General features: G+C 41.4%; 1 protein-coding gene across 1 annotated transcript; it reads left to right on the top strand.

The window, feature by feature from the left end:
* The first annotated feature begins 1824 nt into the window (after positions 1 to 1824).
* Positions 1825 to 12556, top strand: cchcr1 (coiled-coil alpha-helical rod protein 1). Its single transcript, XM_072676655.1, has 18 exons — positions 1825 to 1969; positions 2322 to 2646; positions 3193 to 3268; positions 4287 to 4370; positions 4713 to 4876; positions 5156 to 5258; positions 6171 to 6281; positions 6969 to 7103; positions 7416 to 7526; positions 8021 to 8127; positions 8592 to 8704; positions 9200 to 9275; positions 9467 to 9591; positions 9715 to 9945; positions 10297 to 10398; positions 10980 to 11131; positions 11495 to 11627; positions 12263 to 12556. The coding sequence occupies exons 1-18, from the start codon at positions 1918 to 1920 to the stop codon at positions 12385 to 12387; spliced, it is 2325 nt and encodes a 774-aa protein (XP_072532756.1). The 5' UTR covers positions 1825 to 1917; the 3' UTR covers positions 12388 to 12556.
* Positions 12557 to 17573: the final 5017 nt, after the last annotated feature.

Raw genomic sequence — 17573 nt, 5'->3', positions numbered from 1 at the left:
CAGGGGTACTGATCACACACACTAACTCACCTGTTCAGGGGTACTGATTACACACTCTGCTCTGTTTAGTTTTCTCTTGTTTCTTTTGGAGAAACACACTTTCACATACACTGAGTGGGAGTAGCCTCAGAGTGCAACAGGGATAATCTAATGTGGCTTCTGTGTGTGTGTGTGTGTCATGACAGTTGTGTGTTTTGTGCTGATTTAATATGATTCCATGGAGAACTTTCTTAGCCGTGTGTGTGTGTGTGTGTGTGTGTGTGTTCCTTAAGGAGAATGATGTCACTCGCTGTCATTCTGCATCAGCACCGCCTCTGGATACCGTCAGCTCACACTAACTCACCCTCCAGCACGCACACAGAGAGAGAGAGAGAGAGGAATGGGAGAGCCTGTAAAGTAAGAGAAAGAGAGCATAAAGAGGGGATGTGAGGGAGAAAGGGAGCATAAAGAGAGTTACAGAGAAGGAGAAGGAAGGTGAGAGACTTGTATATTGAGATGAATTGCCTACACATGTTGAAAACAGGACAGCGTGAAAGCACAGCCCCCTGTAGCCATTAAAGTCTTCAGATTCAGAATAACACAGAATTTGCATGGAAATAAAGGCCTGTGTCAGAGTTTCCTACCATTTTAAAGGCTGGTGGAGCTCAGACTGCTTAACTGTGTTTCAGCTGAGCTCAACTACAACAAGCTAGATAGGATTACTCCCGGCACCGCGGATGAATCCACGCGTGTGATTTTACTGCGCAAAGACAGCCTTCTGGAGAGCCTGGTGCGATCAACATGGTCGACGAGTCATTACGAGGGACGCTTCTGCCTGGGTCAGCCGAGGCGCGCGCGCGCGTGTGTGTGATGAGCGTGTCGCATATGGGAGGTCTGTGGACGCGGCTTTAGCTCGAGTACCTTTCAGAAATGAATTCAGACATGAATATAAAACCTGTCTGAGGTGTTTAGAAACGACCCAGTAAATACTAGGGTTTAAATGTGACTTTGGATGGTTAGGCGTGTGTGTGTGTGTGTGTATATATATATATATATATATATATATATATATATATAAAATCATCTGTGTTCTTTATTTTACATTTTTAACAAAAAGAGTTAGAATTGTAAAAGCTGAAACATTTTTTAAAGTCCTGTGTTCTGGTGCTAACTCACCAATGGTAACTAATCACTGTTTACATAAACCGTATGAAAGCACAAACACACCATATAAGTTAACACTGGCACACTGTCAACAGACCAGTGCTGCACACCCAGTTTTAGTACTGCCAGTGTAGAACTTATATATGTATTCATTTGTCATTTGAAGGTATTTACAAAAGTGTTTTTTTTTGTTTCTTTGATTACTTGCGTGGTTGTTGTAGTTTTATTTTGATTAGATTTTGCTTGTTCAATAGCCTCTAAAATATATGATGAGCCACACTAGAAATGTATCATGACGCATTACATTTTCGCTTATGAACATTTGCTAGAGTTACACATTTCAGTAACGATTTTGAAAAATAGAAAAATCTAAATAGTGTTTATGGACTTATGGACACTAGACCGCCCATCAGTCAGCGGGGCTGGGCTTATGCAATGGACACGCCCCTCCTCAAAGTCAAAACACGAAATTACTACTAACGAAGCTAAAATAGACTTCGTAGCCTAGAACACTTAAATGTTGAGCAATTCCCTAAAAAATCCTAAAATCCCCTATTTATTTATTTAATTATTTATTTATTAAAGCGATTCTAAGTTTTGTTTGTTTATCGGACGCATGTTCTACCCAGGTGCGGAAGTGGCGGGCGCCATGGCGACACTTCCGCCCCGCTGTGTTTGAACTCGTTCGTGGCGGGGTTTTGGGTTAAAATAAACATTGAATAAAAGTTTAATGAGTGAATATGTTGAGTTCGATGTGTGGGATGTGGTGCTAAGATGGAGGAGAAACAAAAACTGAACGCGCCGCGGGACTTTATGAGAGGAGCAGGTCGGTTAGCCGGATTAGCAGCTCTGTTCGCCGGACTCTTTAATGAAATTCTCCCGTCCACCTTAAATGGTGCAGCTGTTAGCTAGCTAGCTACGGTCTGGTGCTTTGGTCTCGAAAATGTAGCTAGCACTAACTGCTGCACCATTAAAGGCGGAACGGAGAATTCCAGTAAGTTTAGCCTAATCGTTTAAGGAAAGTCTATAGTAAACAAACCGGACTGTAATCATGGACAGAACACTCCTAATGTAAAGTGAATGAGCAGTACTGTATAACACTAGTGTCAGTATACATAGGCTGTCAATAGCAGACAGTACTGTAGACAACTGCTTAACTCTCTGTCTCTCTGTTGCAGGTGTGACTTCCCCGTCCTCTCCGGCTCTACTGACCCCGTCTCACTTTACCGTGACCTCTAGCACCAACCCCCTGCCCCTTCCTCCTGCTCCAGAATGCTCCGCAGCTGCATTGGGCCGGACACACACCCAAGACCCGTGGGTCATCGTCACTCAGACTCAGCAGGAGCTGCAGGAGCTTCGGAAAGAGAACCAGAGACTATTGCTGCAGCACAGAGACACACACACTACACACCACACTCTCCACACACACAGCCCTGAACAGCTGAGGGGAGAAGTTGAGAGACTGAAGGAGGAGCTCAGAGAACGAGAGAGAAACATCCGCAGGTACACCCACATGCAACAATAATGTCATTATTTAACATAATCAAACAGTCAACCTTTAATTTCATTAAGTTCTTTAATGGTAAAATTATGAAATTCCAGCTTACAACAGATTCTCCCAGTTTACTACAAACTGCACAAGGATGATATGATTAAAGGTAAAGGTAAAGGTGCATGTATTTGTCACTGTACAGTGAAATGTGCCTCCCCATTTAACCCATCGGTGGTAGTGAACACACACACACAAGTGCACTAGGGGCAGTGAGTACACACACCCAGAGCGGTGGGCAGCCAACTCCAGCGCCCGGGGAGCAGAGAGGGTAAAGGGCCTTGCTCAAGGGCCCAACAGTGGCAGCTTGCCAAGCCCCAGTTTACTGTAGTGTCTGGTAATTATCGTTATTTACAGAGATCAGAAATGTGATATTGGATGCTAAATGTATACAGTCATATGCAAACATTTGGACACCACAGGTTAAATACAATTTAATACATTCAATTAATTTAATATTTATAAATATTTTTGTGTATTTATATATGTTTTTTTTGCAGGCAATGTGCTGAGCGTGAGGAGTTGAGTGTGGAGCTGCTTCGCTGGAAGGATGAACTTAACCAGAATAGAGAGAAGGTACACACTCTAATATAGATGTAGTATACTCTTACCCTGCACTTGGGGTAAAATTTATATAAACTGTTATAATTTCTATCACTATATATAAATTACCATTATCATTTAAAAAGTTCTTCTTATTATTATTATTATTCTTATTCTTATTATTAGTAGTATTACAACAATAATGTAAACAAAATAGTGATAGTTTTCTGTGTTATTACTGGAGATAACAGATCAGTTGTGGGTGTAACTGTGCCGAGCTGCAAAACACACAACATCAGACTGGTTTCCAGTGGGATGCTAAATACCCTGCCTAATTCAGCTACCCTTTAATATATTGATCCCTGTCTGGGATTACGTACATTGGTTTCTTTTATGGCATTTGGCTGATGCTTTTATCCAGAGTGACTTACACATGACTCATCTTACACAGGTAGGTAAGTGTAGAGTTCTACACTCAAGGACTCCGTTTTCTGCCCAAGGACTCATACTGGTGTATAGTGGTGAGCTGATCTGGCTGTGGAATTAAATCTTAATCTGCCCTGATTGGGGGACCAATATTATTACCTACTACACAAACTGGGCTCAGTTTCAATTTTTAATTGAAAAGAAACAAAAAATCTTTAAACCCAATGTGATGCCACTGCTTTTCTTGTTTACCTTTAACTAATATCAGTTATCCACTGATAAAAAGTCAGGTCAACTGACCCCAAGTGCGCAGATTAGACTGCAGATTTCCATTTGCTGCAGCTTTAACATGCAGAGGAATGCACAGATCACATGACTTTGCTGTTTAACCCACTTGGACTCGATTTAGAAGATGATCTAACAAGGAAACGCATCAACAGTAGTGCTCGTCACACATCAGTGGTGTATGTGTATCTTTACTCTGATTTAAGAACAATAATATGCTCTTACTGATCCAAACACTGCTCCTAATATGAACACGCACTCTCTCAGACAGAATCAGACAGAATCCACCCTCACTAACCTACACTGTGCTGTGTGTTTGTGTGTGTGTCTACATATGTAGTTGGCTGAGTGTGTTTTGCAGCGTGAGCGGTCAGAGAGAGAGCTGCAGAGCTCTAAAGAAGAAACACAGCGACTGCAGGAACAGGTAACACACACACACACACACACACACACACACACACACACACTCACACTCAGCCATGTGTACGCATGTGTATTGGTACTAAATCGAGATAGTGTATCACAAATTGAGAAATATGAGATTTATCTAAGCTATCTTAAGATATTTTCATTTTTGCAGGGTTTCTGCACCTTTAATACTAATATATGTAAATGGACTCTATTCTGATTGGCCACACTGCAGAATGGGTGGGGTTAAATTACTGTAGACTAATGGACAGGGCTAAATTGCTAAAAGATGAATAAGCAAGAATTGTCATGTTCTAAGTCTAAGTGTGTGTGTGTGTGTGTGTGTGTGTGTGTATAGCTGCAGCAGGTGTGTGAGCGTCACTCTGCCGAACTCTCAACGTTGACTCAAACCAACACACACCTACAGAACACGCTAACTGCTGCCACACAGGAAGTGACCACACTGAGACAGAGCATGGAGGACATGACAACAGAGAGAAAGAGGCTCCAGGAGCAACTCAGGTATACCTGACTCATGTGTGTGTGTGAGTGTGTGAGAGTACACGAGAGAGAAAGTGAGGGCAGCTTCAATAAATGACAAATATGTAAATATCTTTTCTTTTGGTGAAATTAGAACCATAAATAATTCAAATAATAATGAAATATCTCCTCTTCTACTTACACTCACCGATGTGGGATGGAGGGAAAGTTCAGATTCTGCATCTTACACACATTGTAATTAAACCGATGAGATTTGCTGGGTCTGTTTTTGTTTTTGTGTGTGTGTGTGCGCGCACATAGCACTCAGAGCAGCGTGATCGCAGAGCAGGCAGATGCTCTACAAAAACTACGTAGCTACATTGGCACTCGGACTGAAGAGGAGAAGCAGCACGCACACATACAGGTACACACACTCAGCCTGATTGGTTTATGTGACACATCACAGTGGAATGTGACTAACTGCCTTCGGGAAAGTGTGGTCTGAAGCAGACTTGCAAGGGCGGCGCATCAAGTGCTCATTGGGTGTCCTCATGAACAGAGATTAAGAAACAGCACTATGTTCACTACAATATTGTCTGGGTCAGTCACGTGACGATACGCTACACTGACTTACTATTACTAATAAGAGTCTCTGCTAAAAATGTCAAAGTAGTGATAACAGTATATCCACTGGATCCATGGGGCAAGTGGGTATTTGACCCATTACTTTTTAGAATACCGGGGCGTCCCCAACTAGTTGAAGCAGTTTTACCTTGATGAACTCTCTCTACATTGCAGCACAGTCAAACCAAATCAAAATCTTCTCTATTTTCTTTCAGGATATTTATTTTGAGCAGTATTGCTGATCTGATTGGTTGTTAAAACTGGACAGGAATATCTGTTATTGGTGATTTGATTCTGTATTTGCTCTAAAGCATCTACAGTCAGTAATGTATGGTATACTGCCATGGCACTGTCTCGGCAACAGTGGAACCATGGCAACCAAAGGTGAGAAACGTCCACAGGTGAGAAGCGGCTAGTTACGCGGGATGTAAACCGGTGTAAACAGTGGTCTGTGTAGCATGGTTCTCAAACTGAGGTTCATGACGTACAGCATCCCTAGTTTAAATTCAGTTTGTGTTTGTTAGCCTAGCTTTAGCCTAGCATCTCCCATTCTAAACTAAAGGAACACGCGTCAGCTCCTAGACATCTCTGCAAATCAGCTGCATCTGGGGTCAGTGATTAATCCTGTTACTCTGATTCTACACAGAACTGCTCCTTCTGATGAAAAGCCATTTAATCATATTCAGTACTGTCTATGCGTCTGTGTTTGTAGAAACTAGAGAAGGAGAAGGAAGCACTCTGTGTGTCCGTGGAGCTGCTGAAGATTCGTGTTCAGGCCGCCAATGACATTCTGGGTCTACAGGAGCGAGAGCTGGGAGAACAGGTCAGAACTAACTGGGTTATGATCACTGTATCCACTAGATAGTCATCTCCTTTGCATTGACTCATAAATCAGAATGCTTTACTGTGTAGAACATAAAGCCTGGTTGTAGAAGAAGATCTGTGTAATAAGTAAGAAAAGTATAAATGATATGATGAGCTCCAGTGTGGAGATACAGAGGACAAAAGTTGCAAAAAGCAAAATACACCTCTGTATCCTCTGTTTTGGTGCTTAAAGAGGAAGATGAACACACTCTGGTTGGGTGGGTTTGGTGTGGATGATGGGAACCAGGCATCACATGACTACAGCACAAATACAGTCATTTTAAATACTAGTTTTTATGGAGTTTTAAATGGAATGTTGATGTAAAATAGTGGCAAATCTGAATCTGAAGTACGTTATCTTTGGGGACAATTTTTTACATTTACTCACTTTGCTCCCTGCATTTGTCTCTCCACCTTTTAAATATGTGATTTTTAGAAACATGTTTTAGACTCTTTTAGAAACTTTTCAACTTCAGACATCTGGTTTCATTCACCACCTTCTGAACAGTTCAGACGTTCTCTAAAATGGAGCGTTATATACCAAACCCACTCTGAATGAATTTCTGTTAACATCTTAACTGTTTAATTATACAGAGAATGTAGAAAAAGATGGTGTGTGTGTGTGTGTGTGTGTGTGTGTGTGCAGAGTGATCCTCTCCATAAGGACAGTAAAGCTGGCCGGCTCCTGAGTTTGTGGAGAGAAAAAGTCTTCATGTTGCTCGTTCAACTGCGGTCCCGAGATTTAGAGCTACACACTGAGAAATCCCACCTACACAACACGGTAACACACACACATGTAAATTGTATATTAAGTTTTAAGTGAAGCACATGAAAAAATATTAACTCTAACTCTGTGTGTGCTTTTGTAGTATATGTATACAGGGGTGGACGATGTGTGATTACGGCAATACATAATATGTATCACAATGTTTTGACACCTATTGGAAGCATAAAACATGACATTTAATGTACCGCTTTTTTTGCAAACGCCACATTTATCATGTTAAATTAAGCAAATAAAACACTTCAGTGCACAGCTGTATGTTTTTGTCAGTTTTAATTGTGTGGGTTGGTTGGTGGTGGGTGTGTGTAGGTTTGTGATCTGCAGCAGGATGTCCAGAGGCTGCAGTCTCAGATCAGTGTTCTACAGCACAGCCTTCAGGACAAAACAGCACAGCTGGAGCTGCACAACATACACACTCAGGTACACACACACACACTACTTAAACTACAAAGAATATTGGAAAGTGGTTACAATCAGAGCCTTCGACGGTGTGTTAGGTGTAATCCATCTATCCCAGTATTTATAAAAGCTCCCAACAGACACTTTTATAAATACCTGGATAGATGGATTACACCTAACACACAGGCGGAAAGCAAGGGAGAACTGAACTGCCACAGATATAACATCTCCCACACTGTTGTACATGGTTTGTGTGGTCATCATAATCCTGGAAAAAAATACTATGGTTTTACCATAGTATTTTCCGCTAGAATTTCTTTTTTGTAAGTGTCTTTTTCTCTTGTAACACAACATAGAAATAAACAAGCACACACAGCCCACCTGAACTAGATTTGTTTGTTAGATATTTATTATGGTGTGCTTACTTACCTGAATCTGTATTAATACTGCATTAAGTGTGTGTGTGTGTGTGTGTGTGTGTGTGTGTGTGTGTGTGTGTGTGTGTGTGCGCGTAGGAGCTGCAGCAGCAGGTGTGCAGAGCTTTGGAAGAGAACGAGAAACTAAAAGAAGAGAATGCGAAGAATGAGAAATCCCTCAGAGACATCACTGATACTGCACACAGGTAAAACACACACACATATATAAGCCCAAGGGATGTTAATGATCCACGAATTTCAAGATTGGGTTAGATACAGTACCATGGTGTCCCAGTTTGATGCATTTTTGTACTATAAAAATGAGGAGTGTCTGACAATGTGGCTTATGTTATTGTTACTATTTCTATGAACTGTATTAATATTTCAGCACCAAACTAATGCACTGTTCACACGCTGTTAACATGCTGTTCAAGGTGCTGCATTAGAATGAAATTCAGAATTCACAATAAATATAAATGATACAATGTTACAGTACGATTCAGCAATGCATCTCAGAATATGAAAAAATAAAAATATGGTGGTGCAATGCAGTACAGTATGTAATACAGTAAAATATAACAAACGCAACCTGATAATAAGATATAAGATCTCCCTCCCTCTGTCTCTCTCTCTCTGTCTCTCTCTCTCTCTCTCCTCCCCCTGCCTGTAGGGTGTGTGAGTGTACAGAGCAGTGTGGAGCTCAGATGGAAGCGGCTCAGTTTCGAATGAACACTCTGGCACAGAGACTCTCCTTTGCCACCAAGCGCCTTGACACCGTACATGGTGTGTGTGTGTGGTGGGGGAATTACTATTATTAAAGAATATCATTAAATAAGTGTATACTGTAATATTAACAGAGTTTATATGGGATTGTGGGATGGTATAAACTTTTCAGGATGGTATAAACTGTTCAGGGAAGTATAAACTCTGTTTGGGACAAGAATCGCCTCTGTTTGGGGTGGTACAAACTCTTTTTTTTTTTTTTGGGTGGTATAAACTCTTTTCGGGATGGTATAAACTGTTCAGGGAAGTATAAACTATGTTTGGGACAGGAGTTGCCTCTATTTAGGACGGTGCAAACTCTTTTTCGGGGTGGTATAAACTGTTCAGAAAAGTATATACTCTTTTTGGGACGGTATTGTCTCTGTTCGGGGAGGTATAAACTCTTTGGGATGGTATAAACTGTTCAAGGCGGTTTTGAACCATATGAACTCAGTTTAGGACTGTACCACAATACTACAATAATTAATTATTTAAAACAATGAGTTTGTTCTGTAGGGTTGCTGTTGAGGAGAGAAGCTCTCCGGAAAGCCCAGCAGGCCACAAAACCTCCAGACCCTCCAGCTATAGACAGGTATGTAAACACACAGCTCAAACATACTCTCAAAACACTTATTCAAGATTACTGAAAGCTTTGTGGTGAGAGTGTGATTAGCCATACATTAAGCAACATGTAGTAATGGAAGGGCATTACTGTGTGTGTGTGTGTGTGTGTGTGTGTGTGTGTGTGTGTGTGTGTGTGTGTGTGTGTGTGTGTGTGTGTAGTAGCTGTATTGACAGGCTTCAGGCAGAGGTGGCGTTGCTGAGCTCTGAGAGAGATGCGCTAACCCAGGAACTGAAACGCACTCCAGATCTGATCCAGAGTGCTCTAAGTGACCTTCAGCAGCAGTGTACAGACACACATACCCAAACACACACATACAAAGACACACACATGCAGATCTTGCATATACAGCATTGATTAGTCCATTCATAAACATTCATAAAATTGTGTTTTGTATGCACATGTGCAGTAGAGAGGCAGGTGGGCCTGTTGACGCAGGCCCTGTCATGCAGTAGGGCGGATCTGGAGGAGTGTGAGCTAAGGCGTGTGAAAGCTCAGAGACAGTGTGAGGAACATGAGAGGGCCATCATGGAGCTGCACGCTGAGGTCCACAGTGTACAGCAGAAGTGTGAGGAGCAGGAGGGGACAGTCTACGAGCTCCGTGCTGAGGCCAGTCGTGTACAGCAGCACTGGCAGACTGGTAAGAGATTCCAATTATGTAATAACTGCAGCCACCACTCATGGTTCAGATTACTACGCACTCGGTCTTAGGATTTTTAGATCACCTGTACTTTTGTTATCTAGCAGCAACAGTAGCTAATGTTAGACATCATACTGAAAAAGGTTTCTTACAATGCCTTTACAGTACTATATGGAACCACCTTGATGTAGACCTTTAATGTAGTTCTAGATTGCACAGAACATTAAACATTTAATGCAATGGATACTGCCCCAGTTGTTTGTATAATGGTGTGTGTGTGTGTGTGTGTGTGTGTGTGTGTGTGTGTGTGTGTGTGTGTGTGTGTGTGTGTGTGTGTGTGTGTGTGTGCAGTTCTGGAGAAGAAGATTTCTGAGGTTGAGAATGTGTGTGCCAAGCAACTCAGAGAGATGGAGACTCAGCTCAACACAGCGAGGAGAGAACACACTAAAGCAGGTATACACACTGACAGACTGGGTCTGACTGTTGGGAGGAGTATAAGGGAAGCAGAAATATTAAATATTTATTTCTGGGTAAATATCCATATTTAAGTGAATGTGAGACTCTTCTTTAATAAAGGTCTTTGTACAGAAAGGTCAGGTTCTGAACGGCTCATCAGAGGCTTTTTTTTTTAACATACTTGTAGAGTCTGACTAGCTTGAGCGCATTTTATCATTTACAGCATCAGGGGACATACAATAAAATACTGAGAAAATCTGAAATCTATGTTAAAATGTCAAATATTCTACTTCCGATTGTTCACTTAATAATAGTCTTTTGTCTTTAAAAATGAAATAAATAGAAATAGAATAATAAAATTAAAATAGAAACAGATACAAACACAACAAATAGGGAACTATATAAACAATAGAAACAGAATAAAATAAAGTAAAATACAATATTAAGCCATTTGAAATAAAATTTATTTTTAATAAATTAAGCTTTGTATTAAATAATAATAAAACAATATTCAACAGAACTAGTATATGGCTTTGTGTACATGTTTTTTTTTGTTTTGTTTTTTTGGCTGTGTGTAGTGGTGGCTCTCCGGCAGGTGGAGCGGACGGCGGCGAGAGAGCGAGAGCAAGAGAGGGAGACGGAGAGAGCTCGCTCAGAACACACACACAAACAGATCACACACCTGCAAACACAACTGAAGGACAAGGACAAAGACCGCAACATTTTACTGGTAAACTTCACACACACACACACACACACACTTAAGAGACTTAATAAATGTTTCCGAAAATTTACCTCCCTGCCTTCACACAATAGATTCACATCTCTAAAACTTTGATTCCTATTCCTAGATCCACAAGACTTGATTCACATCCCAGTATTCATGAGACTCGATTCACATGTGTGTTCATTAGACTCAGTCCACATCCTTGTGTTTACAACAATCAATTCACATGATTCACTGCAGTGGGTCTCGATTCATGTCTTCATATCTGTTATTGTAGTTCAGGTCAGTGCTTATTAGTTATGATTAATTGCAATATTTCATTCATTATATGTTCACACAATATGCTGTGTGTGTGTGTGTTTGTAGGCGGTGGTCCAACAGCAGGGTTTGATGAATGAATACAGGCGGATGAGAAGAGTTGCCATACACACACCTAAAGCCCAGCAAGAACAACATAATAAACAACACCAGCGGACTGGAGACACAGAGCAGCAGGAGGGTCAGTTTTACAGGGGTGTTACAGGTGTAAAAATGCAAATCATAATATGTCTGTTGAACTGCAGTCATCTGTTGACCTTAGTTACCAATAAGTAGGATAAACACTTACTCTTCTTTAGGGGGACATCTACAGAGAATTACCCCAGGACCCTGTGTACGTTCAAGCTCTTCCCAGTAGGGCTTTTGTGAGCTCTGTGTTAAACATGCTGGCCTCCATTTTTACTCTGCAAGGCCGTTTAGGTGATTCAAGCTTCCAAAATGGAACAGAGAAAACAGAATTGATTGATGGAAAACTGTTAACCAAATGTTTTGCTGCTGTTGATTGTCTGAACTGTCATCCTGCCAGTACTTGAGTAGGCAGCCAGCTTGGGACTTGCTGGGTTATTTTCCAAACTGATTGATTTATAATATTTTTTCAACCATTATAGCAAGTTTTAATGCTTGAAAATGTGCTTACTGTCTATATTACTGTCTATACTGTCTATATCCCACTAATGTAAAAGGATCCTCTGATATTCAGTGTTTTTTTTGTTATTCTGAATTGTGTCAAAAGAATCAAATTGAACTGAATTGCAATTAATTTGTGGTCATTTTTGACCAGTGAGTGTCTTAGGCTGTGTACTGTGTGTGTTTCAGGCAGTGTGCTGAGTGTGTTGGGGGAAGTGCGCTCCCTCAGCTCTGCAGTCATCCACAGCTCAGAGGGAGAGGAGGATGAAGATGATGAGGAAGGCCAGGGTGAAAGAGTCACACACACTGACTGACAGGCTGACACACAGAGACAGACAGACACACACACATGCACACATCTTCCCATTCTTTGTACATTAATGTGAGTTTGTCTGTCACATATTTTATTTAATTAAATCTAAAAAAAATAAAAAAACATTTCTGTTAAATCATCTAAGAAGTGCAGCTCGCTCTTTCTCTTTCTCTCGCTCACTGCCTGTCCCTCTCTGTTTATTGAAATGTTCTGGAGGCAGTATCAATATGTCAGTGTGTCTCCTGCCTGATGTGTGTGTTCGTATGTAGGATTTAAAGTGCTACATGTATGTAATATATATATATATATATATATATATATATATATATATATATATATATATATATATATATATATATATATATATATATATATTCAGTATTTATTGCTCATGCAGTACTCAGTGTGGCGGGATGGAAGAACAGTGCTGAAAGGCTGTGCTTAGAAGGGGGGAGAGATGCTGGCTGAGACTGAATTCTGTCAGCATCTTGCAGAAACACACACAGGCTGTAGTTGGTGTGTGTTGGTGACGGATGCGGTGCGTTGGTGTGTGTTTCCCCTGGGACACTTTTATAAGCAACCCATCAGGAAGGGGTTGGAATACTTTGCAGCTTGCAGTTTCCCCAGGACACGTTTGGATGCACTTGTTGATCGATGAAGACTGCATATGCCCTGAAATCTAGGAGTGTGTGTGTACGAGCGGTGACTAGTGGCAGTTGTTATGTCAATGTCCAGCACTGCAGATAACCGATTTCTGTAAGGTATGCCATGTGGTTGCTAACCAATTGTTGTGGTATCCTTGGAGGTTGCTTATGTAGTTCCTATGTTTTCCTAGGGTTTGCTAGGCCATTGTTAGGTGGTTCTTATAGTACCCCAGGTGGTTACAAGGGTGTATTGCACTTCTTGGTGTCAGATACCACAAGACGCTATACACTTTGTATATACATATTTTTAACATTTGTTAATAATTAAACAGATGTCGGACAGAATAAGCTGGGCTAGCATCTCATCTCTATCTTTATTTAAATATCACTCAAACTCAGCATGGCACACTTACAGCTCATTAACATATTTACATATCATTAGCATCATATTAGCACTAATGAGAATTATGCAGGACTGTAAACTCCAAACTACACACTTCTGCTCTCCCTCCTGCGTTCTCTCTTACTGCAGTACAGTGTGTTTTTGTATTTGATGCATTATTGAACAGTGTGTTGTGTTTTTTTGGTATGTGTGTGTGTGTGTGTGTGTGTGAATAAAAGCTGTGATTTTATGTCAGGCCTTTTAGTAGGCTTTTATGAATTAATGACACACACACACTTACACAGACTCGCTGAAGTGTGTGAATTGTTTGACTGATGTAATGATTGATTTGTTTAGTGGGGAGGAGAGAGAGAGTGTGTGTTTGTGTGTGTGTGCATAGCTCTGAGCAAGTCTGAATGCTTCACTGCACCTCCACTGACGAATCTCAGCCGGGGACTAACACACACACCAACGTAAAAGACAGGAGTGTGTAAAATATAGTGAAAGAAAAAAATTAAATGAGAAGAGAGGATGAAAGATGTTTTTTTGTGTGTGTGTGTGTGTATATATGTATGTGTGTATATATATATATATATATATATATACACACAGACAGACAGACAGACATATCGTTGGTTCATTATGACCCTACCTATGTAGAGAGGCCACCCAGGCGCTCGTTCAGTCTCTCTTCACTTGACTACTGCAACTCTCTTCTGGCTGGTCTTCCTCTGCGCACCATCAGGGCCCTGCACCACATCCAGAATGCAGCGGCACGGGTCGTCTTCAACGTTTCTAAATTCAGCCATGTCCCTCCACTGCTGCGTTCTCTTCACTGGCTTCCTGTAGCTCATGCTCTCATCATATTCAAAACCCTGACGCTGGCCTACAAAGCCCAGAATGGACCAGCCCCTCCGTACTTGATGGCAATGGTCAAAAGCCGATCTGCACCAAGAGCCCCTCCAGCTTCAAGTACGGCTCGGCTCGACCCGCCATCCCTCAAAATTCACAGAAGACAAGCGTACAGGCTTTTTTCTGCCCTGGCACCAAAGTGGTGGAACGAGCTTCCCCTGGGTGTCTGAAAAGCGTTGCTCGCTATCTTCAAACGCAGACTGAAGACCCACCTCTTCCGAGAGAACTTGGGCGAAGAGTAGAGTACTGTGGTCTCCATATTGACTTGTGTTTAGTAGTGTCTAAACTTTTGTTTGATTTTGTTGTCTATTCAAATTAGCTGAGGTTATTCTTGAGTAAACAGCAAAGCACTTTTGTAACTTTTGTTAAAACGTCATGCCTTCTGTGAGGACGCTGAAGCTTGGACATCATTGGACCTTCCAACAGAACAGTGATCACAAGCATACCTCAAAGTCCACCAAGGCTTGATTTCTGAAGTTGTTGGTTATTATAGTCGCCTGACCTGAACCCCATAGAAAATCTCTGGTGGGATTAGAAGAAGGCGTTTTTAGCAGCAAACCCAAGAGTGTTAGTGAACTGGAGGCCGCTGCCTATGAGGAAAGTCTAAGATTCCTCAGGAACGCTGCCAGAAGCTGGTGTCTGGCTATACATCACGCTTGCAGCAGGTCATGACTAAGTACTAAAGACGCTTGTCATGAAGGGGTTGAATAGTTGTGAGACTGCAGTCGTCATTAAATTTAAATTATGTTTGGTTGGTTTAGCAATAGATAGAACTACTGTAACAGTTCTGACATATACAATCTTGGCTAAAAGGGCATCTTTTTTTATTGTATGTTGAGAGTGGTAAATAACAAGCGCGTATTTTCGATTCCAGTTGGAAACTAAAGCGCAGGGGTCAGTTTGGGTCAGACTGTGCTCTTTCCGGGCCGCATCTCTGCAGAGATCAGCTCTCTACACCTGTGTTCAGCTCCCACAGGCCTCACTATCCTGCTGCTGAGCTGAATCAGGAGCCTTAAAGGAGGAAGAACTCTGAAGTTTGCAGTGTTTTAGCCATCGGCTTCCAACACCATCCACCACCAATGCTGTTCTCCTGGAACTTGCAGTTCTCCTAAAGAGCAACTCTACACTGAAGAATTTTGTTACAACAAGTGATTTGTCCATCAATAACATCAATATTTTATGGCAGTACACAAACCTGACCTGTGCACCGCCAAGAGGTTGAAAACGCAGTGCTGCCCTGCCTCAATGATGAAATGGTGCTCAAAATGATGCTCTATTGCAGGCACCAAGCAGGAGATTCAATAACTTAGGACTACGTTCTGTGACATCCACACACAACACTGTCACTAAGCACACTTACCATGAAAAAAGCCACTGTTGTGATACAGAAACAGAGAGAGTCTTCAGAGAGCATCTGAACATGCATGCATCTCTCCCAGTTTTGCCATATTAGTAATAGAACTAAAGTTACTTGTTCTGCAACAAGAGACGGTAGTGTCTAGCTGAGGGTACAATTATATCTGTCTTAGCTGCCATAAAACATCGGCCTTGTTATGCTAATGACTGCTACGGTCAAGTAAAGACTATTAAAGACTGCTGTAGCTCTGGAATTCGCTATAGTGTTAATGTAGCTCTAATATTCACTGTGGTGTTAATGTAGCTCATGTGTTAGCTGTAACGTTAATGTAGCTCTAATATGTGCTGTAGTGTTAATGTAGCTCATGTGTTAGCTGTAACGTTAATGTAGCTCTAATATGTGCTGTAGTGTTAATGTAGCTCATGTGTTAGCTGTAGTGTTAATGTAGCTCATGTGTTAGCTGTAGTGTTAATGTAGCTGGAATGTTTTTTGGAATCACATTAGCATTTACTGTAGCATTAGTGTACATCTGCTGTTAGCTCCATTGTTGATGTTAGTCAGTGTTATTGTAGAGTAGTTAGTGTTGGCTCTGACCAAACGTGAGAGAGAGAGAGAGAGAGAGAGAGAGAGAGAGAGATGACTCCACGTGTGGCGAGGTTTCAGTCCTCCTGCCTAAAGATTTTCAGGTCTGTTCCGTTGGTTCTCCGTTTCTGTTGTCTATGTGTGTTCACACTGATTGGTGATTGATTGAGCCGACACTGACATTTGATCGGCCGGCCGTCCACCAGCAGACCCTGCTGGGTACATTTATTATTGTGTCTTTTCTTGCAGCTGTCGCTGTGGTGATATCACTGGACGACTGCCACAAACACTAAACTTACAAAAACAGCTGATTACACACACACACACACACACACACACACACACATGCAGGCATAAGTCTGCCTGAGGACACTGTGACCACTGAAGCATCAGCACTTTAGCCTGTGCTAATTACACACACACCACACACAGCCTCACTCTGCCTGTCTGTGCTAATTACACACACACTCAGTGAGCAGCAAGTGACATGAAGCTGACAGACACCAGCACATCATTTTACATACATGTGTACACACACACACACACACACACACTGGCCCAGCATGGATTACATGAACGCTATAGAGTTCTATAGACTGAATTTTGTACGCTAAGGGCTTCAGGACAGTTCAAGGTGGATAACGGTTAGCAGGCATGACTAGTGCTAAACACTGGGAAATGTTGATGTTTCATGTTAGAAAACAAATAAAACCTGTCATTCTGGGTTTGTCAGGCCTCGCTCTGTCTCATTGCTGAATTTACACCCTCATCCCAAGATTCAGCTCCCCTTCCTGCCCCTTGTTTGTCACACAGCATTAAAATCCACGTAATATTACATGTCTCTATTAACTGTGTAGTTACACATTAGAAATCCATCAGCAACAGGGTGGTGATTTATTGAACGGGTGTAAATGGATTACAGGAGAACAGTACCCCAGTAGTTGTAACCTTCTCTTCAATGTAATTATATATGTGTAATGTGGGGATAAATATATTCCTCTGAATTGTTGCTTGTTCTGTCATAACTATTAACTATATAACTTGAGTTAATATACAGTATTATTAACATAATACATACAACTGTAATGCACCTATAACAATGTCAATCACCCAGTTCTTATATATTATGCCAGACCATTGTTATTGTGTGTGGCATAACTATCAACATACATCTATTCTGTATTGCTCGCTACATAGCTTATTTTTTAGCTCTCATTACAGTTTGGCCCCTACACTTTCTGTAGTGTATTACAATCTGTCAGAATGAGTGTGAGGATCATATGAACTTTATAGAGCATTATAGAGCACCT

Source organism: Salminus brasiliensis, chromosome 1 (assembly GCF_030463535.1).
Source record: "Salminus brasiliensis chromosome 1, fSalBra1.hap2, whole genome shotgun sequence".
NCBI classification, from domain to species: Eukaryota; Metazoa; Chordata; class Actinopteri; order Characiformes; family Bryconidae; genus Salminus; species Salminus brasiliensis.
Note: the sequence above shows the minus strand (reverse complement) of the source record. Positions and strands in the feature narration are given on the sequence as shown.

Bases quoted from the DNA above. Each gene is read 5' to 3' on its own strand.
- cchcr1 (XM_072676655.1), top strand. From the start codon at position 1,918: ATGGAGGAGAAACAAAAACTGAACGCGCCGCGGGACTTTATGAGAGGA. The intron at 4,877-5,155 runs GTATACCTGACT...GCGCGCACATAG, and splicing joins AGGCTCCAGGAGCAACTCAG to CACTCAGAGCAGCGTGATCG. The intron at 9,946-10,296 runs GTAAGAGATTCC...GTGTGTGTGCAG, and splicing joins ACAGCAGCACTGGCAGACTG to TTCTGGAGAAGAAGATTTCT.